The sequence below is a fragment of the Drosophila suzukii genome, chromosome 2L (genome assembly GCF_043229965.1).
Source record: "Drosophila suzukii chromosome 2L, CBGP_Dsuzu_IsoJpt1.0, whole genome shotgun sequence".
Classification (NCBI taxonomy): domain Eukaryota; kingdom Metazoa; phylum Arthropoda; class Insecta; order Diptera; family Drosophilidae; genus Drosophila; species Drosophila suzukii.
Window position 1 is genome coordinate 5,231,735 of NC_092080.1, and position 24,922 is coordinate 5,256,656.

The 24,922-nt window shown below is 39.2% G+C and overlaps 1 protein-coding gene across 7 annotated transcripts; it reads right to left on the reverse strand.

Moving 5' to 3' along the window:
* Nucleotides 1-945: 945 nt before the first annotated feature.
* On the reverse strand, nt 946-23,082 carry dac (dachshund family transcription factor). 7 transcript variants are annotated; one of them, XM_017090169.4, is made up of 12 exons: nt 22,521-23,079; nt 20,815-21,841; nt 18,355-18,381; nt 11,560-11,690; nt 9,427-9,822; nt 8,450-8,752; nt 7,773-8,297; nt 7,362-7,445; nt 3,928-4,179; nt 3,164-3,386; nt 2,647-2,840; nt 946-2,211 (listed from the first exon to the last, which is right to left on the reverse strand). In XM_017090169.4, exons 2-12 carry the CDS (start codon nt 21,768-21,770, stop codon nt 2,078-2,080), a joined length of 3,225 nt encoding a protein of 1,074 aa, XP_016945658.2. In that variant the 5' UTR covers nt 21,771-21,841; nt 22,521-23,079; the 3' UTR covers nt 946-2,077. The 7 variants fall into 7 exon arrangements, with proteins under 7 accessions (XP_016945658.2, XP_016945657.2, XP_016945656.2 ...); XM_017090168.4 differs by having other exon boundaries at nt 11,560-11,696; XM_017090167.4 differs by having other exon boundaries at nt 11,560-11,717.
* Between the last annotated feature and the right edge of the window lie 1,840 nt (nt 23,083-24,922).

Sequence of the window (24,922 nt, forward strand, 5' to 3'; positions counted from 1 at the left end):
GTCGGAAAGGTATTTTTGGAGTGTGTTTGGGGGCTCCGGCGAAAACATTTTCGGGGCCTTTGGCGTACATACGTGATCGTTTAACTGTAAATTAAATATAATTTACCAATAATCATAATCACAATATGCAGTTTCTGTTTCTGAATCCGATTCGGCGCGGTTTCTTCTCGCCAATCAGAGATTGAGAGCTGATCCAAAGTGATTTGATCCCCTTGAGCCCAGACGCATAAATCATCATCTGGCGTATACATTTTATGGATTCTGGATCGATAACTGTCCAAACGCGCGCCTCGCAGCTGATGTCCAAAAAAATGAAAAAAGAAAAAAACAAGAATTTGCCGGGTCGCTGATCGATTGGTTTTCGTATATCTCATCTTTTTTTTGCGGGTATCTCACGCTCCTCTGATGAACGTCTGCTCGGGTGCTATAATTAAATGCTAAAATCGCATAGACTGGCATATGTTAGACCAAATTGAGGCCCAGCACACAACAAATTAATCTGCGAAGCATAAAGGCTTTTGTATAGACAGCAATTAAACAAAGATACATCCTATGCGAATAATTTCGGATCATTAATTCAGAAGATCAACAATAATAGCGCTTCCTGTTATTTGGGCTATCAGCCTAACAAATTTAAAAATTATATATCATGCTTTATTAATTTTAATCTAATTTTTCAAGTTTTCTTACATTCTGTAAATTAAACAAACCCTTTTACAGGAAATCCATCATTTTTAAAAAGTTTTGGGTTTCAAAACATTTTTCAAATACCTTACCTCCTTGATTCATTCAAGTTCCAATAAAATATTTTCTAGCTCTGAAAAGCTCCATAGTCTACAAATTGTACCACAAATTTAAATCACCCATTAAATAAATTTAATTATCACCCACTTTTTGGTCACCCACAGACACCTCCAAAATATAAATAAAAACACAGTTTGTCGCTTTATTATTTTTGCAATAATAATTTATTATTATATATTATTTTTAAACTTTTTCGCTTGGTTGTTGGTGTTGTTCTTTTGTCTGTCTGCTGTCGGTTGCTGTATTATTTTAATCGTATTTATTATAATAATTTCTGTGTTTTTACTGCGAGCGGCGAAATGTTGCACAATTTTTGAACCGTTATTGTTGTTGCTGATTCGCGGAATTATTTGTTCTTTGACTATTGTTATGACTAAAGTTAATGTGTGTATATATATAGGGTGTATATATAATAGCATATGAAGCGTTTAAATAGTTTTTAATGTCAATTTTTGATCATTTTTCATTTTTCCTTTTTTATGTTTTTTGTTTTTGCTTTTGTAACGGGCATACAAGTTTGTTTTGTTTAGCATTTATTATTAATATTTATTATTAGATATATATAATATGAATTATTGTTAGCCGCCTAGGCAAGTGAAATACTTTAAGTTAATTGTTTTTATATGCTATTTTTAGTATTACTGGCTTACTGCACTCCTGCTAGGCTAGTGAATAAATTAAAATCTTAGCTTTAGAAAAGTTACCTTGTAAAATAAATCAAAGGTTCATCCATCATTTAAAACACTAAAAAGCGGCTCGTAAGATTTATTCTCTTTCTTCCTAAATATCTACGTTTTAATTCATATATTTAATATTTTTGTTACATTTATGTACTCGAATTGAAGCTATATCGTAAGATTTATAAGCAATGCTAAAATGGTTTCTTTTTTGGGGAAGTTAAATGCTAGGTAAGGTATGCCAACTGCCTACACGGGTTTTCAGCTTATCGTTTTTTTTTCAATTCATTAAAAAGTCTTTCGTATCGGCTGCTATATACAACGTAACTTTAAGCTTACAACTGCACGCTATTGGATCTAAGCACTCTATATGGGATACCGGAAGTTCTGCATCTTTTCACAATATTTTCTCTATATACAAAATGGCCGCACCAACGTTTGCAACGTTCTAAAAACTCGAACTTTTCGAACTTCTATCGTAACACTCTTAGGTATGTACACTCAACTTTTTGAAACTCCCACTCAAGAGCCGCCGCCGCATGGGATTGCACTCTGAGATCAAATAAATCCACGCCACCTCACCTGACCAGGTGTTCTTAATTGGCGCTGCCAAAGAGTACCGAGTTTTTGTAATAGGCCGTCGGTCTCTCAGACAGCGGACTCTTCACGTCCCGCTCGGCATTGGCGGCACGGCTTTTGCGCTCCATCTCCAGCTCTTGGGCCAGGGATTCTGTTAAGAAATAAAAGGAAAAAAATGGAAAAATATTCTTAGAAATGGAAAAAACATATGCTTTATATGATAACCCCAAAAAAACCCAACTCAAAGTTCCCAACTCTAAGGTGAAAGGTTAAAAAGTTTAACTACACAAGAAGCAAGTATGGCGAACTATGAGATATTTTCCAAACATTGGTCACCAGCTGAAGCAGAGTTTAAAGTCGGCTTGTGTAAGTGATTTGCTCAGCGAAACATGTCAATATGTGTGTGCTGACCGCTGCTTTATGCTCTGTGTGCTGGCAGAGCGGCGGCAGAGAAAATGCTTAGCCCATGGGCCGCACGCGCGGTTTCTGCTGGTAACGACTGTGCATTCATAATGTTATTATATCTAACATTTATCTGTATGCCGGGATCTTAGAACCTATAATATTCTTTAGGACCTGAACTTACCGGAATAGTTCTGCCAGAAGGCGCCGGTGGCCATCAGGTCGATGCCCGGATAGCTCCAAGGACCTTTACCGTTGCTGGCTGCTGCCGCCGCTGCTGCTGCTGCTGCGGCCGCTGCAGCTGCCAAACTGCCCTCTGCGGCAGCAGAAGCCGCTGATCCGCTGGGCGGTCGCTCGTCCCGTTCGCGACTGCCAGACCTGTTAAAAAAATTAATAAAAAAAAAAATATAGGTATATAAATATTATGCATAACCAGTAGTCAAAAGAAATTAACTTATAAGTACCTACAATATTCTATTATCAATAAACTTTTATAATGGAAGATTTTATGGAATGGTTCCGGTTATACCCAACCCTTCTATGGATAACTTTGCTTTGCGGAAATGGTCTACAGACCGGTCTCTGGTGTTGAACCAATAAATAATATACTAACTAAGAACATAAACAACTTATATGCCTCATAACCCAGCTTGTTAAAAAAAGGTATTTTTGTTTGAGTGGGGAATGGATCTATACAATACCTTTTAATGTCAACCTCTTCGGCGACTGAGGATCGTGGCTGGCGCTCTACGGAACCCTCGTGATCGGAGTGAGGCTCCCGCTTGAAGTGGGTGGGGGAATCCGGGCAGTTGAGGCCGGCGGAGATGGAACCGGAAACGGATCCAGCCGAATGTCCGGCGGTCACATCACAGGAGGAATTGGAGGCCAGAGACTTGTCCGATTTTTCACTGCCAGCATCGTTTTCTACGGAAGATGGTCAATAGAAGAGGGCGCTGTGTTGGTTAAAAAAGCGTAGGGTGGCATTTTTGGGGTGCTGGATTGGGTGGTGACTCTATTTTTGGTGGAGTGGTATAGGACCTATTTGGAAATGTTCAAAATTAGTTTTTTTCTCGCACTTTCTTAACTGTTTTAAAGATATACAAAAGTATTAACTACCTAACTTATAAAAATCTATATTCAAGGACCTTCCAAATTGACGAATTTTAAGTAATCTTTAGGACTTGAGGCTTATAATGTATATCAATAATCAAAGTTCTTACTTTATTAGAGGACCAATTAATAATCTGTAGTATTATATAATTTATAGCTAGAGAGACTTTAAAAGAATCTATGTGAGTGTTTGCTATAACTCTATAAATGGTTTAGCTCCTTTTCGTAATCGATATCTGATTGGGAGAGTTGTGGGGAAGGGTGGTGTACGGTTTGGAATGGGTGATGGGTGGTTGGGGATTTTGGGGGATCTGTTAGCCATGCGTTGTGCGTGTCCTTGACCCCCGGCACTCACCTTTCATCGTCTCCACATCGCCGCCGTGGCTGCTGCTGTTGCTGTTGTTATTATTGTTGTTGTTGTTGTTGCACTTGGTATCACCGCCCCCACCGCCACACGCCTCCGATTCACTGCAAGCGGATCCGGATCCTCCGCCCCCACTCCCATTGGCATTCGGACTGCCCTTCGCCGCCCCACTTCCGCCGCCCAATTGCTGCTGGTAGCGGATGCGGATCTTCCGCTCGCGTCGGAAGCGCTTTTGGTAGAGCACTAAAAATATAGAAAAAATTCAACATATAATATATATTATATATATAAATAAATTATTATTATCTAGAAATTATCTACTTAAGTATATTTAAAAATACTGTTAAAAAATACCTCGCCCAAGGACATTATCTATATATTTAAGTAAGTCTTCAGGAACTTGATGCATACCCAACTTCCATTTACATTAAATGTATATTTGAAAACAAGGACCTTTAGTTGGATTAATAACCTCTTATAAAAATGGGAACAAATCTTTCAAAAGAAAATCAACCAACTTAGCCAAAACAAAAGCAACACTTTTGTACTTTGACATAACAATAAAATTCCTTCGTAAATATCTTAAATACCCCGTCATTTTTGTGTAAAACCATTGTATAATTTGTTTAGTTTCTTACAAAACCAATAAATATTTTGTACCTTTAATATTTAGGTTAAATTTTTCAAATTCTTGGACTGATAGATTGCTAACACTGACCCACTGATCTTTGCAAAAATACCACCGCAAATCATGATGCGCACATTAACACGAAATTCTTTCCACGGAAATGTCAGGAGATAGGAAAAGAACAGCCCAAGCCCCCGAGAACAGAAAAGAACTGCAAATACTGAGCCCACTGAGCGAAAGATAGATAGATCGTGCGGCGATCTTGGACTGGTAACTGGTAATTTGATCGATTCAAATGATTCTGGGCCTCTCCGGTTCTGGTTCTCGATCTGGCTTTATGTAGTTGTAGTTTTGGCCCCAGTTCTCTGGCTCGTTGCCTGTGCCAATTCAAGTGCGCATCCGGCCGTGTGTGTGGGCGCAATTATGTTTATTGATCCTGACTTGCAATCATTCCAGATCGCGAGCCATAGAAAAGAACACAGAAAAACAAACGAAAAATATGGCACTCGGAAAAAATAGTTTCACTATCTATAATATCTCAGGAAAAAATATTTTCTCTATCTATAATATCTCAGGATCTATACTTGCGATTTATTAAAATTTGAAAGCCGTTCTCTGATATTTTAAAAATAAAAAGATATTTTTACTATACCCATGATAATATATTATGGTATATAAAGGTTATTGGGAAAAATATATTTAAGTTGTTAAATCTCTCTATTAGTATCTATGATACTTTTTGTAAAAAATGGTCTATAGTTTCGAAATTTTATTTTTAATTTTAAAAGATATCTTTTAGTTTCGATTGGTATTTTTTCGAGTGCCTCTGATCCACAATGCCGATGTGGCTGGATGCGATGAAGCGTGGTGACAGCCGTTTTGAGGGTGGAGCCATAAAATCAACCTCAAATCAAATCCAAATCTTTTGCAGGCATATTGAATTTCAGCGAGGATCGGTCGATGTTCGATGGCATTGCCCTCCATCTGCAGCGCCATTCCATTCGATTTTTGCGCCAAATCCATACAACACCCACGCTCAGCCGTTGCAAATGGCCAATTGTTGCCCTGTTGTTCTGGAACTCGAAAAGTGGAAACTAAAACTCCAACTCCAAACTCCAAACTCGTACATGGGCTGCGATTTTTATCGCCGGCGTTATTATTAGTTGCAATTAGATGTCTATGTGCCTGTGTGGCATTTTGCATAGTTGCATGCAATTTTGGGTCGCTTTTCGTTTGCTGATTTATGTACTGCTTTTCCCTCCATAATTTTCCCACAAAGTAAGGGGAAAGGAGATTAAGTTATGGCCGGGTCGGTCAGTCGGTGGGCAATTATAGTCTGCCCTGGTTCCCTTTGTTTTCGCATTGTAATTCCGGGGTTTTTCAGATTTTTTTGTAAGTTTTTTTTTGTGTTTTTTGGGTGGAGCTCTTGTTTTTTGGGTGCCTCAATGGCGGCTTTTAAATTTGAGGGTTGCCTTTGGGCTGGAGAAACTGCAGTAGTCGTAAGCCTAATGAATTACGATTGATTGCCGAGTGTGGGCCCAATATTTGGATCGGTTCTTGGCATATGTAATTGAAAAATTATCGAGTACAGGAGCCTGTAATTGGTTTATTACCAAATTACTTCAAAGTAGCCAGTTTTACAGGCTTTTAATGATTTTGTTTTGATTTAGATATCCCATTCCAGCACTCATATCAAATATATTATACCTTATCATAGATACAAAGCTTACTTGAGATATATTTTTGGTTAATTGGCTGAGTGGATTCCGCTTTCTAAACTACCTTCAATTAGGCTTAGTTCTTCTCCATCGCTGCCTTTTCTAAAGGTAATCAACCCTTAACCCCGCGGACAACCCTTCTAAGGTCTTTTTCAAGAAGTCATCACAAGGAACAACAACCAATTAAAGGATTTCTGTCTCTGCAACTCAGATTCCAGCTCACCATTCTGAACTCCCATACCTTAGCTACTTTTTGCCAATCATTCGAGTGTAACTAAATAATGAAATGATATTAAATTCATTTGAATTGTGATTTCTGTTGAAAAAGGCCCGGAGACAGAACAGCAGCCTGAGCCCTTAAAACCCTTTATATTTATATTTTTTCTTCCTCGCAACCTGGCGACGACCACCAGAGTGGAGGGGTTAAGGGGCCCCCAAGGGGTTAAGAGGGGGGCATTCGCAGACAGTCGGCATATCAGGTGTCATTGTCATTTGAGTCAGATTGCATTAAGTGCGCCCGATTGGAGTCGGAATCGGCATAGGCAGAGCCAAGGAGCTGGCCGGGATCGGGGTATGGATCTGGTTATGAATCTGAATCTGGAGCTAAATGTGGACATGGACGTGGATGTCGATGTGGATATGGATGTGGCGCACTGTCAGGACTGATTTGGTGCACCAACTAGGGATGGATCGCCACTCACAGTGGACTGACGCTAATGTGAACCGGTTTTTGGTTGAAGAAAATGTTACGACATAAAAATAAATTACTAGTAGCTAACATAAAAGGAAATGTATGTTTTTAAAGATCTAATTCGATTTACAAATATTTACTTATTGGATTGATGTTTTTATGTAGGTATTACATATTATTATTGTCTGATTTTATAAATACTCGTTGGCTTGAAACAAATTTGTATTTCACTTTAATTTTTAACCCGGTTAATATTACACTTTAAAAAGCCCCATTAATTCATAACGCAAAAATGTTTTAAATTTGATTTCATTAATAAAATTATTGTCAAATAAATATTTTCTTACATTGCTATATTTTTTATATATTAATCAAATTTTGGACTCACCTCTCAGTTTACGTTCATCAACGAGCTGACGTTCCAAAGAATCTTTGACTTCGCGCTCTCGTAGTACGTCCATCTTGAGCTCAGCTAAAATTAAATTTAGAAAAACCGAAATTTTATTACTACTTGATATTATTTGATATTACTCAAGTCTCTGTTAAATTTAAATACGCTAGAGTAACAATTTTCTAGTTGACACATAATTTTGTTTAGAAAATATATAGGATATCCCAGTCAAAAAATAATTTTTAGTTGTTCCTAAGTTTTTCTTTTGAAATATAAACATAAGAGTATTTGGAACTCACCCTACAAATTAATTTTAGATAATTCTTAAAATGTATTATAATTAATATAGACTATTTTTGTAAAGTGTTTAGAAAAGAGTATCTGGCAGATACTGTATCTGAAACTCACCTTTTTCGTAGCTGATTTGCCGCTCCTGCTGCCTGGCATTGTCGGCGGCCACCTTGAGCAGGCTCTGGATATTCCTGAGCAGCGTTTCCGTGGAGCTGGCTGGAACGGCGGCATGGGCATCGATGCCCAGCGGACCCAGGGCTAGACCGCCGGCCAGGGCGGCAGCATCGTTGGCCGCCAGGAGCGCCTCGTTGGGGGTCAGGGCACCACCGCCACCCACAGATGGCCCATTGGGCACCGCACCACCACCACCCACAGCCGCCCCATTTGCCGCTGCTGCGGCTGCGGCCAATTGCGAGTAGTTCAAGGCTCTTTGGTGCTGAAGGGCGGCAGCGGCTGCCTCGGCCGACGAGGGGGAGCCCCTCTGATGCGGGGGCACTACCCCCAAGTGGGACAGACCCACCGCTTGGTGGTGGTGGGTGGCGGCGGCATGCTGGTGGAGCTGGTGGGCCGCCGCCGCTGCTGCAGCCGCTGCAGCTGCCGCCGAACCGGTGGACAGATTATCACGTTCCGTGTCACTCAAATCTGTCAGAAAAAAGACACGAGTTCCAAACGAAGTCAGAAATGTCACAAAACATACTCAAAAACAACCAAGTTATCGTTTATCGCACATTGCACTTATCGCTTATCGCACATCTCTGACATAAACAAGTGGAATCAATGTAAAGTCCACTCACCTTCATCATCTTTGGCCAGGCAGCGTTCATCGACTTCGGATTGGTTCTCGTCACTCAGGTTCTCCTCCTCCTCCTCGTCGTCCTCCACCCCGATAATTCCACCGCCCCCATGGGAGGCCACGCCCCCGCCGACGCCACTGCGACTGCCCTCGTCCAGGCTGCGGGAACCCCCTCTTCCCGGGGAGCCCGCCACCGAGTGGCAGTCACTCCGCTCACTGCCCGCATCGCAGTTGCTGCCGCCGTGGTCCGTGTTTCCGCCGGACTTGCTCAGGTTCAGCACCGGACTTTGGCGTGTGGGAGAGCCTAAAAAGATTAGCAAACAAAACATAATATAAGGGTTATTTTGTCATTTAAAAAAGAAAATCATAAAGTTGCAATTCGAATTTTGAATGTACAAAATCTTTTGAAGTTTATAGTTTTATTACAATAACAACATTTCTTTGGCCTCAAGGGTATTCCCAACGGTTTAAAAAAATAATAGTTCTGTTGACTTCTTACATAGATAAAAAAGATGTTGATAAAATTCGATAATTCGATTCGATAAGATCTCGATTGTAAATTATTACATGATAATATAATTTTTGAAATATCTTGTGTTTTATTGACAATACAAAACTTGCAAACCCAGAATATATCAAAAAATTGGTCTTACCCAAAATTAAGGAATGACTACCTTAAACTGTAAGCCCAGATTATAAGAGATACACTTTGTTAGAAAACAATTTTCACACTTTAAGACTTTTTTAATCAGTGTAAACTCTTATAAGAAATTAAAGCTAACGCTTTGCGGTTATCAAATTTGTAGGCAACTTTTCCTAAAATATTATGGCACAGTATTTTTGTGGGTATTATTTCTGCCTTTGGTTTTCTCAGTGTAAGGTTCTATACAAATTTATAAAATCCAAGATTTCTTTGATTAAAGACTTCTCTCAGGAGTTTTTTATAATTTAAAAATTTAGTTAATTCTTAGTACTTACAATTCCTGGAGCTGAGATCCCTGGGCTTGTGCTCGGCCACCATCACATTGCCGACCCGATCGACGATCGCTCCACCCACGCCCATCGCCTGCTGGCGCTCGTCCGTCCGCTCCTCCCGCAATCGCTCCAAGTGCTTGACTATATCCTCGTAGGCCGCCCGGCAATTCTCCCAGATTCCGGATCTGGCCAAGGCGTCCATATTGGCCGCCGACATACCGGCATTTTGGGCAGCGGCCTTGAGCATCTGGCTTTCGGGACGGGCGTGCAGTCCATGGGGTGGCATTCCAGGCGACATTAGAGCCGCCGCCCCTGGATGATGGGCGTTCATCTGCATGAAGGCCATGTGATTGATAGGCGGCGGATTGTAGCCATTAGCCAAAAGGGGAGACTTCATATCTGGAAAATAAAAAGAAAGAAATAAAATAGAAATATTTAATATAAAGAATTTACTTCCGTTTTCAACTATTTATTAAAGTCTGTTAAAACCCATTATTTTTAAAGTACAAAATACCTTCAATATATTATTTAGGCGTCTTAAGAGCTTTCCTTGAAGTCCCCAACTTAAACGTTAATCAATAATTACTATACTTCTGCCCTGGACCTTGGTAAATATTTTAATTTGCAAAATGGAAAATGCATATTCACTCGACCATTGGCCCATTCTGGCCAATATTTGCCTTTCATTTTGATGGCTCGCCCAACTGACACCTGTTCCTGTCTGTGTCTGCCAAATATATATATTATATATATACCTATATCTATATATATATATATGGCATGTCTATTGTCTGAGCGGCCAGACTAAACACAACAACTAAAAGCACCCACGCGCACGGCAAATATATAGATACTTTTGTATCTGGGCATGTGTATCTACGGTTGTCATTTGTTTGCTCTGGATATAGACAACCCTGTGTACATATATGGCCATATGCATTTAGACAATTTAGTGGGCCATTAAATGCTTTAAAATTCACTAAAGTGCACACATTGTAAATTGGCAAAAATTCGTTCGCTTTGGAATGCAATTAAACGATGGTTCGTTTGCAGGGAAATGCAGTTAAAAATTTATCGAAATGCCTTCGTGCACTTTTTATTAATAATGCAATATCACTCATGTATCAACGCCCCATAATTCACTCGTGGAACCTTTTCTTTATGGCCCTGGATGACGGGGCGAAAAAGAGCAAACAGTTTCTGAGACCCATCTTCGTTTCAGAAGGCGCCGGCGGCGCATGGTTCTAAAGAAAAAGATTTTCAGATTTCTTTCGATTGGGCTTTTGTTGCTGTTCGGGTATCTTTCAATATTGTGCGTTTCGGACACATTAATAGAAATAGGCGTTGACCAAGTTGTCAGCCCGGGTTCTTCTCTCTCTGACTTATTCTTTCTAGCGATCATAGAGAAATATGTTAAAATCAATTAAATATGAGTCCGCGTGTACTTATCATAATTACAGACACAGATACAATTTGAAAATTCAGCTGAATGCGATTTCCTGTGCCAGTACAAATCACAGTGTGGAATTCGAGTTGATTGTGGCTCTGGCTGCCATTTATCTGTGGCTCTGGTGGCTCAAACGTTGGCTGGGAACTTGGCCAGCCAAAGTATCTGTATCTGTGGCTGTGTATCCGTTTCGTTTTTGTTCGTTTGGCAGAGCTGTAAGCTGTAATCAGCCAACAAGCAGCGACCACAAATCACAAATGGCGGCAGCGACGATCATCGATCGATTGGGGAAGCACAGAAATACAGAAACACAAAAAAAACACACAGCCGACGATCCCCGAAAGCGAGTTTTGTGGCCAATCTGGGAATGATTTCATTACCATTCGAATGCGAATTCGTGGCCCCTGCGGCCATGCCACTCAATTGTGTGAGAATTGCAATTGGCAGCGGCAAGTGGGAACTTTTAGTGCACAGAAAAAACAGGGGTAGTGGATCAGTTTCAATTGAAATCTGAATAGCTTTATTGAAAATGACAAATTAAAAAAAAACACCCTAAATTATACCTTTTTTTCCACATCAAGGTCACACTTGGTATTTTGTTAGGCCAGTTCAATATATGGTCACACCGAATCTCTTTAAGGAATCATATTTCTCCCTGTGTACCTGCAACATTGTATTCGATTACTCACCACTAATGTGCCCATTCTCATAGGCATAGTCCCCGTTGTCCAGGCGATGTTTCTTCAGCTGCGGATGCTGCGATAGGTGAGAGGGCGGCAGGGAAAGCCCCACGGGTCCCCTTTTGGGCGGTCTACCCGGTCTGGAACTGCGGAATTGCAGAGAGTTACTGTTGGGTTGAGAGCAATGGACAATATCCGTGGTATCAGTACAAAAAATGCCAAATGCCTCAGCACAGTGGTCGCAATTCAGCAAATTTATGGGTATAAAATTATGGGGACATCAAATGCTAATTTCTGCATTGTGCTGCTGCATTTTCATGCTAATTGATTATTATTTATTAAATTGATAACAAAAAAAAAACATATTAATTGGTGTTTAATTACAACTTGAGAGCTTTGAGATGTAAATATTGGAAAAACAAAGATTAACCAAAGGATTGCATATTAGGGATAAATATTTTCAGTAAACCCATAAACTTTTAAACAAAAGAACTTCCGCACAGAACCGTGGTAAACATTTAATGCTGATTTATAGCCCTCCCAGTGATTTATATATGCCAGACCGTGCAGAATAAATTTTAAAATAATATTGTTGTAAATTCTTTAGTTTTATTTGCTTCTGTAAAAGCAGCGTATTGCCCTTACCAAAAAGTGTCTATAATTTTTTGATGGCCTGTCTGGCCATAAACGCATCCATCACGGCTTAACTATTCCGAAGAATCTCGCTGTTTAATAATTTCCCCTTCCGAAAATGCCATTTTCAAGTCGTATCCTCTGCCTCTCGCCCACAAGTTGCATTGCCTAATTAAGCTTTAACCAACTTTAGTGAGCACCCCGTTGACTTGAGACAAATAAAAAGCCAAAAACGAGAAGAACGAAAAACGTGCTACCATTTTAATTATGTGCCATAAAAAAATGGTGTACAGCCCAAAAACAGCAACTATACCAAAGTGAAGCCACAAAGAACATGAAGAAAGAAAAAAAACAAAAAGAGTTGAACTATTTTTTATAGTAATTTATACCCGCAATTGCTGCTATTTGTATATTAAATATTTAAACAAGTCTTTGGCAAATACTTGACGCACGTAAAGCTAAATAGTTAACCAAAAACTCATAAACAACTTGGCGCAGCGGGTGGAAGTTATGACAAACAAGAGATAAAACCCCCAAAGAAAAGCAGGGGTCCAAATTCCAGAAGAAGCTAAAAAAAATACTGACTAACTGCAGCAAATACTACAAAAGGGGAGTCCGGGGTCTTGATCAAATAGAGCGACCCCTAGCCCAGCTGTACGGGGTCCCCAACCAGATGGTTCTTCTTCCAAGCAATTAAATTATGGAATCTTCATTCCATGTTTGCCGCTGGTACACAGGTGCCCCCCTTTGAAGCCAAAGACAAAGACGATGGCAAATAAACACAGGTAGCAATGATCGTGTGCACGATATAAATTATACCATACATACCATACCATACCTTACCATATATATATATGGCGAAACTCTTCTGAACAATTTGTAATTGTGCGTTCTTCGGATAACGATGATTCTTCCAAATATTTACAGTTACATATTGCCACAGACAATATTTGCGGCTGGATTTTAATTGTGCTCCATTAAACGTTTAACGACAAACAACCTAGAGTTGTTGTCTTGGCCCCTTTGGGTCAACCAAAGAGACTCTTTAGCCATGAATCATTCTGAGCAATGAAAACAATGTTTTCCTCTGGAAAGCGAAAGTGTTTCGGTTCTGGGATCTAATCGGAATCGGAAGGCCGTTCCCCCGGCTATGACGTGCAAAAATCCGAGACCCGTGCGTCTGTCAGTCAAGTTGAATGAATTTATGGGAAGTGGTTCGGTTTCGTTTGGTTTTGGAGGTTGTGCGGGCAGGGCAACACTTTCATTGGAAAGTTTTTCGGTTCTGTACAGGCTGACATGTTTGTCTTGTTCAAAAAGTTTGGTTTCACTAGAATGTGTCTTGTGCATAGGGTTCGGATAAGATTGGATAATTGGGTTGAGGAATAAACGTAAAGCTCACATGGTGATGCAATTTTAATGACCTGCAAAATGGATTTTAACGGAAACTCGATTATCTGAAAGATATACAAAATTTCCGTTCCCGATATAAAGATAGATGGGTATTACAACAAAAAAAGAAAGCTGAAATCTAGTTTTTTATTTTTCTGTTCTTAAAATCGCACATTTACTCTAAGTTCTCAGAATTTTCTGATCAATTAATAACTATTCCGACCGTTTTCTCAATGTAATGTTAAAGTTCTGTTACCTGTACTATAAAGTTAACATTAAGTGAAAATCTATGTGACAAACCTAAAAATGAGTATTTGTCGACCGTCAAATTTAACAAGGACATTTCCCCCAATTAACTCAACGACAAGACTTAACCTGACATTGAGAAATCGGTTAAGAACCCAATGTTCTGAAAACAAGTGAAACCGGATAAGCATAGCTACTTCTGTTAATTTGCTTTCGAAAATGCTTAGGGGATTATAACATTTTCAACGGTTAAGACCAAATTCCAATATTTCGGCCCGGCCAACTGCCATTTTACTAATTTATGCACCGTTGTCACTCGCCGCAAATGTCATTTTGCATTTTTTCGCGCTGCGGACAAACGTTTAGTCAGGAATAAACAACAATTTGTCAAAATAGTCGCTGTGGGTAATGCCTGCCACAACAAGTAAAACAATATAATAGCAACCGGAGGATAGGAACCGGTTGGCGAATTTGCCACACAATTCAGGAACCTGTTTGCAGCTGTCTCCTCGCGTCCCCTCGACAATCGCACATACATATATTTCAATAATCAAGGGATAGCTGAGTTGTTAATTATTGACTTGCGGCCAGAGGACGCTTGAGAAACAGCCGCCAAAATATGCGCCAAACTGTGCTAAATGTGCCACTCCACTGGAAGTTGCATAAATCGAATCGTTTCGAATCGAATCGAATCGAATAGTTTCTGAGAGAGGCGTTCCTGGCATTTGTCAGCGAATCCGCAATCCCTGGGATTATTAACCCACTGCCAGGGGGGATTTAATCCGCACTCCAGAAACTGGGGCTTAGCTGCAAATTGGCAAATCAATTATATTTATGGCCAAGTTGCCACCTTGTGCCCGCTGTGGAGCGTGTTTGCCGGCAACTAAATCAATGCAAAGCCAAAGTAACCGACAATTAAATGTGTGCCTGCAACACAATTTCCATATTTGCAATTACCAATGCAGAATGTTAATTGAATCCATAGCCTCAAATTGATTCTCGCCCCTCGAACCGCTTGGCACATTTGTCTTAAAGCCTCTGTAAGACCGACAATATACATTGAAAATTCCCAGAAAGAAGCCGGGAAAGAATTCCAGCCCCCCTTTTGACTTGGCGCTTGAAGTTGGCTCGAATTTCTTTCGCTGTTAACAATAAATGTTATTGGAATTTGCATTGAGCCCAAACGAGACAAAGACAACGCCTGACTTCAGTCGACTTTAGCATTCATTGTTAAATGACATGCAAATGTACGAATGACATGGCATTCGCAATAGGGTTTTGGACCCCCAGGGTAAGTCTCAGGGAAATGCTGCCAGACTAATTGTGGGTTTTATGCCCTGTACTTCTCCAAATAATCAAGTACAGCACTTAATGGAAGCCACTGCCAGTTGAAATTGGAAATTATACAATACTAACTAGGTTTGGAGGATTAGATTGCTATCTGAGGCTTAAACAAACCAGATAAAAGTAAACAAAAGTAAAGTTTAAATCATTTTTATGAACAAGGTTTCTGACAGCGTTTAAGCAATGATTTGAATGAACTGGCATCAGTCTCCTTAAAATATAAGTGATGTTTATTATGAATTGGCATCATTGACAAAATAATGGCCAAGAATTAGTGCAACAAGAAGTCATATATTTAATTAAAGTATGGTTGTTACTATTATTATTTTATTTTAGCTTATTAAAGTTGAGAAATATATATTTTATATAATTAACTAAGATTTCTGGCAGAGTTTAAGCAATACTTTGAAAGAATTGGCACCATTAATTATGATGCTTACTACGAATTGGCATCATTGGCAAATGAATGTCCGAGAATAAGTGAATTAAAAAGCCAAGTATGAAAACCAAGCTAGTTATTGGAGTTAAGAAATACATAACATACTGTCGCTGCGACATTTTCCTATGCAAATTTTTTGCTAAGTCAAATATTCAAATGAAAATCACATGGTAATTAGCAATTTTGGGTGGCCTTCTTTCCTGCCCCAAGTTAAAGCCGTATAATTTCCTCTGCGCGACTTGCGATTTCCCCCAGTCCAAGGAGTGCAGTGCATTAATGCAAATTTCTGGGCAATTGTTTTTGCATACTTTGTTTTTTCCTCACTCACTTCAATTTCAATTGGCGTGCTAATAACTCATTTAGTTCGCAACAAAAAAGCAAAAAAACAACGGGGCAACAAAAAATGTAGCTACAAACATGCCACACCAACAATGGATTGGATGGCTATGGCTACCCAAGATCGCCCCTTACTTCCCTTTCCTACCATATTACCGACTATATGGCATCTCATGATGCTGAGAGAATAACCAACCATACAGACTATATATGAATACTGGGTGCAGTTTTGTTTTAGGCTCTGTAATTATTATAAAAATAAATTGAACTATTGTTGCCTCATTTAGATTGAACAGAGAGGCAACCACAATGTTGCTTTTGTTATTCGGTTACACTCAATTAAGCTGAATTTGCAAAATGCAAATGGCCAGAAATGAAACTCACACCTCGAAAATCATAGACTCGAATTATTTTAGAAATTTAATATAATTAAATATATACCTCCTCTGTCTTTCTTTTCCGCCTCTCAAATCTGACAGCCCGAGGAGTTCGGTTGAGTTCAGTTGATCTCTTGATTGTCAGCCAGTCATTTGTGATTAGACATTCGACAGTCGCCGTTATTGTTGGTTAGCATAAATTATAGTCGGTCTGAACAACAAAGCTGGGCATATGAAATCCACATAATAAATCAATGGGCTGTCGTAATTTGTGTTAAGTTATTTGTAATCAATTTGAATACTCGCCATCGCGAGATTTATGGGAAAGTTTTATTCATTCTGCTATTTTGTATGCTTGTCTTATATAGTTTTTTATTAATATTAGTTATGGATTTATAAAATTATACCCCTATACTTTTTTGTATGACAGCTACTTAATGGGTTACTTTTTAAATCTATTACTTTATGAAACACAAAATAACATAAATAGTTATCTATCATACAAACAAATTTTCTTATCAATCATATTAAAACCTCCTCTACTTATAAAATTTTAAACATTGTAATTACAACTATTAAAACCTAAGTAGTTTTCATAATTTACCCCTAACAGCTGCTCTTAGGAATTATTTTTGATCTATTATTTTAAAGAATACTAAAGAACTAAAGTAGTTTATCATCTATATTGTTTAATTTTAACCATCTCATTTCTACCTATAAAAACCTGTGTACCCCCATTCTATAAATCCTCCTTGTAATTCCCACAAACTCTCTCACTAATTTACCTAGTTTCTTTCCCCGCATTCCTCACTCTAACAAATTTAGCAACAAATTAAACTCAAATGCAGTCAAATCAATCGATGGCTTTTCAATTCCTTCTTTTTTCTACAGTTTTTCGTTTTTTGTCCAACATTTTCCACTTGGCCCGAGCAATTTGCATAGTTGTGGTCTGCAAGTCCATGGCTCAGATCGGATCGGTTGGTAAGTCTTCGGCGGAGTCGGAGTACGGCTTTAGTCCAATTTAGTGGAAAGGTGTGCCCACCAGCTCGGTCACAACACGTTGCTGTGGCTCATTGGCTTTTCTGCCTTTTGGTCGATGCCGCTTAAACGCCGTTTTAGCCAAGTTAGGTGAAAAAATGCCAAGGGAGTTGGAGAGGAGTGGTGGCCGAGCCAAACTGTCAACTGTGATCAAAATCAATTGTTTGCCATTTGCCAAACCAAATTGACTGAACTGAACCAACTGTGCGCGACTCACACAAAAATGCTGACAAAATTATACGAACCCATGAAATGTCAGTGTCAATAATTCTTGTAATTATGAGCATTTGAGCGTGTTACATTAAAAAATATGTGTTTTTTTTATAAGAAATCATTATTATGGTTGGCTGCCCTAGGAGAAGCCCCCACAAAAAGGCAAACAAATATAATAAAAAATTATTGCAACGTAAGTTTTTTTCGATTTGAAACAAAAGGAGTATACAATTGGATGAGCTCAAGAGTGTTTTAGAGTGAAAATGTGAGGATCTTTTTGTTTGCAAATTGAGATTTATACAAAAATTATATAATTTAAAATGGTTCAAGATGTATGTAAGTTATGCTGTCTTTTTCAAGTTGGTTTATAAAACTTTTATAAAATTTCTTTCGGTCCTTCAAAATATTTCCCTCTATATGGTATCTCCAAAAATCAATCCACACACCTGTTCTGTCTACCGTTAACACCGTTATGCCCCACCGAAAATTCTTATCGGATGAAAACCCTTTCTTCACGCTCTATTTACAGTTTTCGTATTATTTTTTGCACTTTTTATCTGGCATATCCTTTCGACTTCCGCCCATCGAGACTCGCCCAAAATTTCGTTTCGAGTTTAATTAATTTAATAAACAAATTCTTTTCGCTCTAAAAACTCTCAAGTGTATCGATTCGATGCGTTTTTTTTTTTTGCTTTCCCTTCGTAAAATAAATAATAATGGAAAAAAAAACCAAAAGGTAGGAGGAGAGAAATTATTGCCATAGTTTTTTTATTATACTTGTGTGTTTACCTCTCTGGTGGCTTGATCGATAGGCATCTGCAATTAAAAAGAGAAGAAGAAGAGACAAGTGAGGCAAAATTGTTAAACGTTGTGTTGTAAAACTTTAATACAAAGAACGAAACGGAAAAAAATTCGGGGTTCCAAAAAAAATGCTGAAAGGGAAGTTTCCCCATTGATGGATGGGCCGGTCTTGCATTTTGGCGGGCAAGCGGGTGTGAAAATGCACACGCCCTGTCTATAGGCCCCTTTAACCCCCCACTGGCCCAAGCAATTTGTAATTATCCCCAGAGAGCGCTGCCTTCAGCGGTTTTCGCATTTCCCCTTTCGCTCTCCCAACTTGTTTCAATTTAGCGCAAAACTTTTTCAACCTAATAATAGGTTTAACCGCATTTTTAACCGTTCCTCGTGTTTGGGTCCGGTTCGGTTTTTCGAATTGTACTTAGACTGGGTCTCAGTTTCTGTTCTGGTTCTCCGCTCAATTCTTCATTGAGAAAAATATTTTTAACTTGTTTTACAACTAATTTATAGAAAATACTACCTAACTGAAAAATGTTATATTTACAAAATTCTACACTTAACATTGTAACAATATATTAATTAGGATTCCAAATGATATCTTTTGTATTGATTCTTTTTATTACACTTTAATTCTCTTAAGAACAGTTAGTTACAAAGTTCAATCTCTGCCTTTCGATCTTCTAATAGTTATAAAAAACGATCTCCATTTTTCCCTGTGTATTCAGTTCTCTGCCCAAAGCGCATGTGCACTTTGGAGCACACTCCATACATGTGGCTCAGCCCTTTTCCATAATTAACTAGATGGTTTTCCATCGACTGCATTGTGGTCAGCGGCCAGTTCAACCCGTTCTGCAGTGAGGAACCGGGAATTGTAAACAAAACCCCAGGACTATTCACCGGCTTACAAAAAACAACAGAGCAGAACAGTAAAAAAGGGATATTGAAATACAAGGTTGTAATCTTTTCGACTGATGATGTCTCAATGTCTGCTCGTAAACGTTTTTGGAAAGCTTTCGGTCTGGGTATGTTTAAATATCCATAAGGTATTGGGTTTCTCTTGGAACTCAAATGGAATATTAGCTTTTAATTAAGTTGGTTTTTTTTAAGACTTTGATTTCATTTTAGATTTATTTAAAACATTTAAAAGTGAGACAACTATTAAATAACTTGTACTTTTCAAGAACCCTTACTAATAAAATATTGACATCTTTCAGGAAGAACTTGACAACCCTATAATGTAATTTAAAATTGACTAACTTTCTGTAACCCAGGACAATAGCATTTCCTAGGAGTTTTATAGGCTTTGGTAAAATATTTAACCATGAAAGAACTACAGACCCAGTAACTCTTAGATCTCCCCCCATAAACTAAAATAAAAAACAAAACCTATTTCTCCGCTATGTTTTTGCTTGTCGTTTTTTCCACTCGAACGGAAATGAGCTGACAGGGCACCGCACACGTCGATTGCAGAAAACAGAAAAACATCGGATGGAACAGGAGGAAAAGTTCGTACAAGGTGGAAAACTGTTTCACCAACTATTGTTAGAGGCGCTCAAAAGAATTACGCAGCTTTTTGGATAGTTAGCATGGGGTTACGCTACGGGGAGCGTTACGTTTGCATTGCGTATTTCCGCCAAATGTCATCGGAAAAGGCAAAAGGCGAAATGCGAGACGAAAGTTTTTTGATTGCCCGTGTTAATCGATATCGATGCACAAACTATTTGCATTGCGCCCGCTGCAATATGGAAAAACTGGGGGTGCCGGCTGCAAGTTGAGTGCGTAAGTTGGCTAAAGCGGAAACAGGAAATGAGAAAATTTTGCAGAGCAAACCCCGAACTAGAAATGGAACTAACTGGGCAAATACACTCGACAAAAAGCGAGAGATAGAAATAGAACTGGGGAAATGATAATGAAATTGTATTGTAAAAAATTAGAACTAATCTTAAAAACTGAGCTTTATTGGAGGTACAAACTAACATATTCAAGCTATCAATAATCGTTAGCCATTTATAGGTCTAATACAAAGAATTCATAGACCGAAAAATTACAAAAAAATGTAACTGAAACTAGAATTTTATAGTAATGGTTCAATACCAAATAAAAAAATTATTAACATGATTTTTAAATTTTTGGAATAACGTTTTTTATAAACCTACCAAATTTTGGTAAAAGTTCTATCCAAAAATATTCTGGAAAAATCAAAACAGTTTTGAAAATCATTTTTAAATTTAAAATATTAGATTTTCTATTTCAATGTAAATGTTATTTGATTCTTTAATATATTAGTGTGGAACCTAGTCCTAACCAAAAGAAGTTTCGAATTATACAGTGAACTATAAGTTCCGTAAAACAAGTGTGATTCTAAACGAAAATCTCAATCACAGATTGGTGAAATGGATGTGAAGCCTTGAAATAATAACGAAAGACCCCCAATTGTTTTCGTATTCGTACCTGGCCGTGGTGCAGTCCCTATAGAGGACATCGAAGTCCTTGCAGCAGAGCAACTTGCAGCGATTGACGCCCGGCTGAATGGCGCCCAAACCGCGCAATATGCGCACCTGTTCCACATTGCAGACGAGCGGTACGATGTCCAGGCGCTTCAGTTTCGTATAGACCGTGTGCAGACCGCCGACCAAATGCTTCAGGAAGAGCTCGAAGGCCTGCGGTAGGCAGAGCATGGTTTCGTTGCTGATGATGAAGGCGGCGACCTTCTGACCCCGGTACTCCACCAGCTTGCACTCATTGGCACTGGGATCCGAGGTGGAGATCGGCGGCGGTGAATTGTACGACCTTGGCGGCACATGATGATGGGCGGCGGCCATCAGTTCCAGCGGGGAGGCATGGTGCATCATCTGCAGGGAGTTCAGAAGGCCCAGCGAATGGGGCGGCAGTCCGTGGGGCATGCGGGGTGGCAGGCCCGTCGGCAGACCATTGCCCGATGGCATTCCATGTGGCGGGGGGCTCAGCTGGTGGTGTTGCTGCTGCTGCTGTTGCTGCTGTTGCTGTTGCTGCTGCTGCTGCATCTGCTGCATCATGGAGTGATTGAGGGAGCTCACAGGACTCACGGCACTGGGATGACGACTTGGCGAACTGGCCGGTGAGCAACTGGATCCACGTCCTGTGTGCGAACTCCGTCCATTTGGACGATCCTCGTTGGCCCCACGCGAACTGTTGCTGCCGTCGCGTCCATTGTGTTGCTGCTGTTGCTGCTGCTGCTGCTGTTGCTGTTGCGCTGCTGCTGCAGCTGCTGCCGCTGCTGCGGCCTGCTGCTGCTGCTGATGGTGCATCAACATGGCGGTGGTGTTCATATTGCCCGCGGCTCTTTCAATTTCACTTATAATATTGTTATTTATTGCGCCCGCTATGTTGTTGTTCTTTTCACTCTGTTCACTTGTCACAGAATCCATACTTCATCATGGCCAACACTTTTGATTTGTTTGTTTAATTTTTAATCGATTTCGTAATTTGCCTTTTTTTTCTATCAGGACAAAAAATTAACACAAAGTTAGAGAGAGAGAAATAGAGAAAAGAGTTGGTAAGAGGCGAATAAATAATTAATGAACTCTTAATTCGTTTATAATTATTTATTAGGCTTCTCTATGCAAATTCTAATTGGTATTTTATTCACATCCGCTTATTAATGGCTTTGTGTTTTTGATATAGAAATATGGCATATTGGGCCTCTTTGAGAATTCTCGAAATTGTGTTTTCGATTATAGTAAATCATTTTAATTAATTTGAAAGTACATTTATAAACGGAATCTTTGAAAAGTGGATTTAAGTCCAATAAAAACAAGTTAAAGAAACTTTTTTAAAACCAAGTTTATAATTCTAAAGTTTAGATTTGAGGTGTAGATTATTTTGTATTTATAGTAATTGGTAATATATTATTTCCCTTTCTAGCAATATATTTTAAAACACTCTGTAAAAAGTTCCGTTCAGGACAATATATGCTAATAAAACTAAATAATAATATTACTACCCAGAAGATGCAGAAATGTATTTTAGTTTTATCGGAAGTTTTTAGAACATTTTCTATTATGACTCATTATTACTAATGAAATTATTTTGGAAAGTACTGAAAGTTCCTAACGATTTGCACAAATCAACCTATTTGTAGCCCTATTTGAATGACACGATATAGAAGATAGATTTACCTTTAAGGGGGTCTAAAAGTAATTCTAAAACTCAAAAGCACTGACACCAGACACTCGCGCACTTTGTTTATTGGCGATGATAATTTGCCGTGATGTATTATATTTTATTTGAATATTTCGAATGATATAATCCGATTGCCCGTTTATGGTTATCGAGTTCGAATATTACCGTTTTCGTACTGGAATTTTGGAAACCGGAGCTGTGTCCGTTTTCGAGTACCGTACCGACGGATTGTCACTGAGAGATTGAGAGATTGAGAGATGCCAGCTAGTTGGCTGCGACGGCGGCGTTGGCGTCGCTGCCTCTGCCGCTGCTGCTTCTGCTGATTCCGCTTCCCCCTCTCTTTCGCGAATCGGAGAAATCAACGAAACGAATTGCATTCGAATGGGAATCGACTGAGAGCGGGATGGCGCTAGGCGGCTGTGGCGCTAGAGCGAGCGAGAAGGCGACAAACGAGTGCTATTTTTTTAGCCCACCCACACACACAGACGAAGCGCTACCGTTATGTACTGAGAGAAATGCGCGCGCAAAAGTTTTATTGCATTACCTTCTCTTACGAATGACAAATTCGTAATGAAAGGCGAGTTTCAATTCGATTCCTTTCGGATTTTCGTGGCAGCGACGCCGGCAGAGGCGAACGTATATGTATAGCATAGTCAGCATATATGTTTGTATGCATGTGTATCTGTGAGAGCGACCTGGGCTGGTGTATCTGTATCTGCGATTGTGCAAAGCAAAACCAGAATACGAATACGAGTGCGAGTACGAATGCGAATGGGTATGTCTGTGGCCCGTCTCGCATTACACCAATACCAGGCCAAAAAGTGGGAGTGGTATGTGCGATTGATCGCTGTATTTGTAACTGTGTTCAGTTTCTGTGTGCAACCCCGAAAAATACAATGACATACGTAATCGCTCTCTCTCTCTCGCATTCGTTTTATTTATTTTTTCAATTCGTTTGTGCGTCTTCAAATCCGCCCTCTTCCTCTTCCTCTCACACTCTCTCTCTCTCTCACTCTTCCCCCAATAAAAGCACAAAAAAAACCTCTTTTCATTTCAATTTCATTTCGTTTCAGCCTGGCCCTCTCTCTCTCACTCTCTCTCTCTCTCGCTCGCCATCTTTGTCGCACGCTCAGGTGGGCTGTAACCAATAAACACGAGCGAGCGAGAGGGCAGCATATTTGCATAGCCAGTTGTGTACGTTTGCCCTCTCGCTCACACCCATGGACGACGCCTTATATAAACAAATGACAATTGTTTTGGCATTTTCTGTTGCAAAGTAAATTAAAATAAATGCATTGCAGGAGAAGAAAAGTAAAAATGGAAAAAACAGCATTGGTTTTACTTGGAGTTTGCGCAGCTGTCTTGGACAAAAAGCATTTTAATTTCAATTAAAAAAGTAAATGACAACTTTCAACGAATTATACTTTTCGGGGCACTGTTGCTATCTCGTTCTGGCCCAAGCTTTGATTTTTTTTTTTTGTCAACCGTTTTCCGTTTCCCATTCGCTTCCATTCGAGTCGCGTTTATTTGTATTTCTTTTTGTGTTGCTGATTCAGAGGAGAGCAGCACTAGGACAGGCCATCCCGCTCGCTCCTGCGTATAATACGATAATGGGGTTTTTTTTGCTTTTTTCGCCCGGGGGGCGTTCGTTTTTCGCTTTTCGGCTGCTTATAAATAGCATTGCTTATAAATTCTGGCCTCGCACCTTTGCTACCTCTATATGTTTATGTACAATGTGTGCCGAGACCGAGAGCTCGGTCATTTTTCTATTATTTGTCTTCGTTTCGGTTTCGCCTTCTGCGATTCTTCTCCATAACGATTTCCATTCGCCGAACCAATCGCATTCCGTTCTCCTCTCCATTTGTTTCGAGAGAGTTCCGTATATATCTTTCTATATATGGAATGGCAATGGAATACGTCTTTATGTATTGTGTTTGCACATGACGTATGGCTTTTTCACGTTCGTTTCGTTTGGGGTTCTTCTTTTGTGGATTTCCTCTCCTTCTGTCGCTCAGATGACAGCTACCATTTGATATTAAATTGATTGCAAATATGGAGTTTCTGGAACTTAAAGAAATATTCTTCGAGGTGTTTGGAAAATATGTAGTTAAAATTTGCATCTTACGTAAGATATTATTTATTTTTCACAAACTAGCACACTGTTGTATTTAAATGTCTTAAATGTTTCTGTAATAATCATATATATTTGGATTTTAAATCATTTAAATACGATAATAAAATTAAATTCCAAATACTTGGTATTTTATATTTTACCTTATTATTATTATTATTAAATTAATCTGAATGGGACAAAAGATTTAAGCGTTAACCCCCTTACCAAGCGGTTGAATAATAAAATGAGGTATGACCCTTAAAAGTATGCAACAAAAAAATGAAT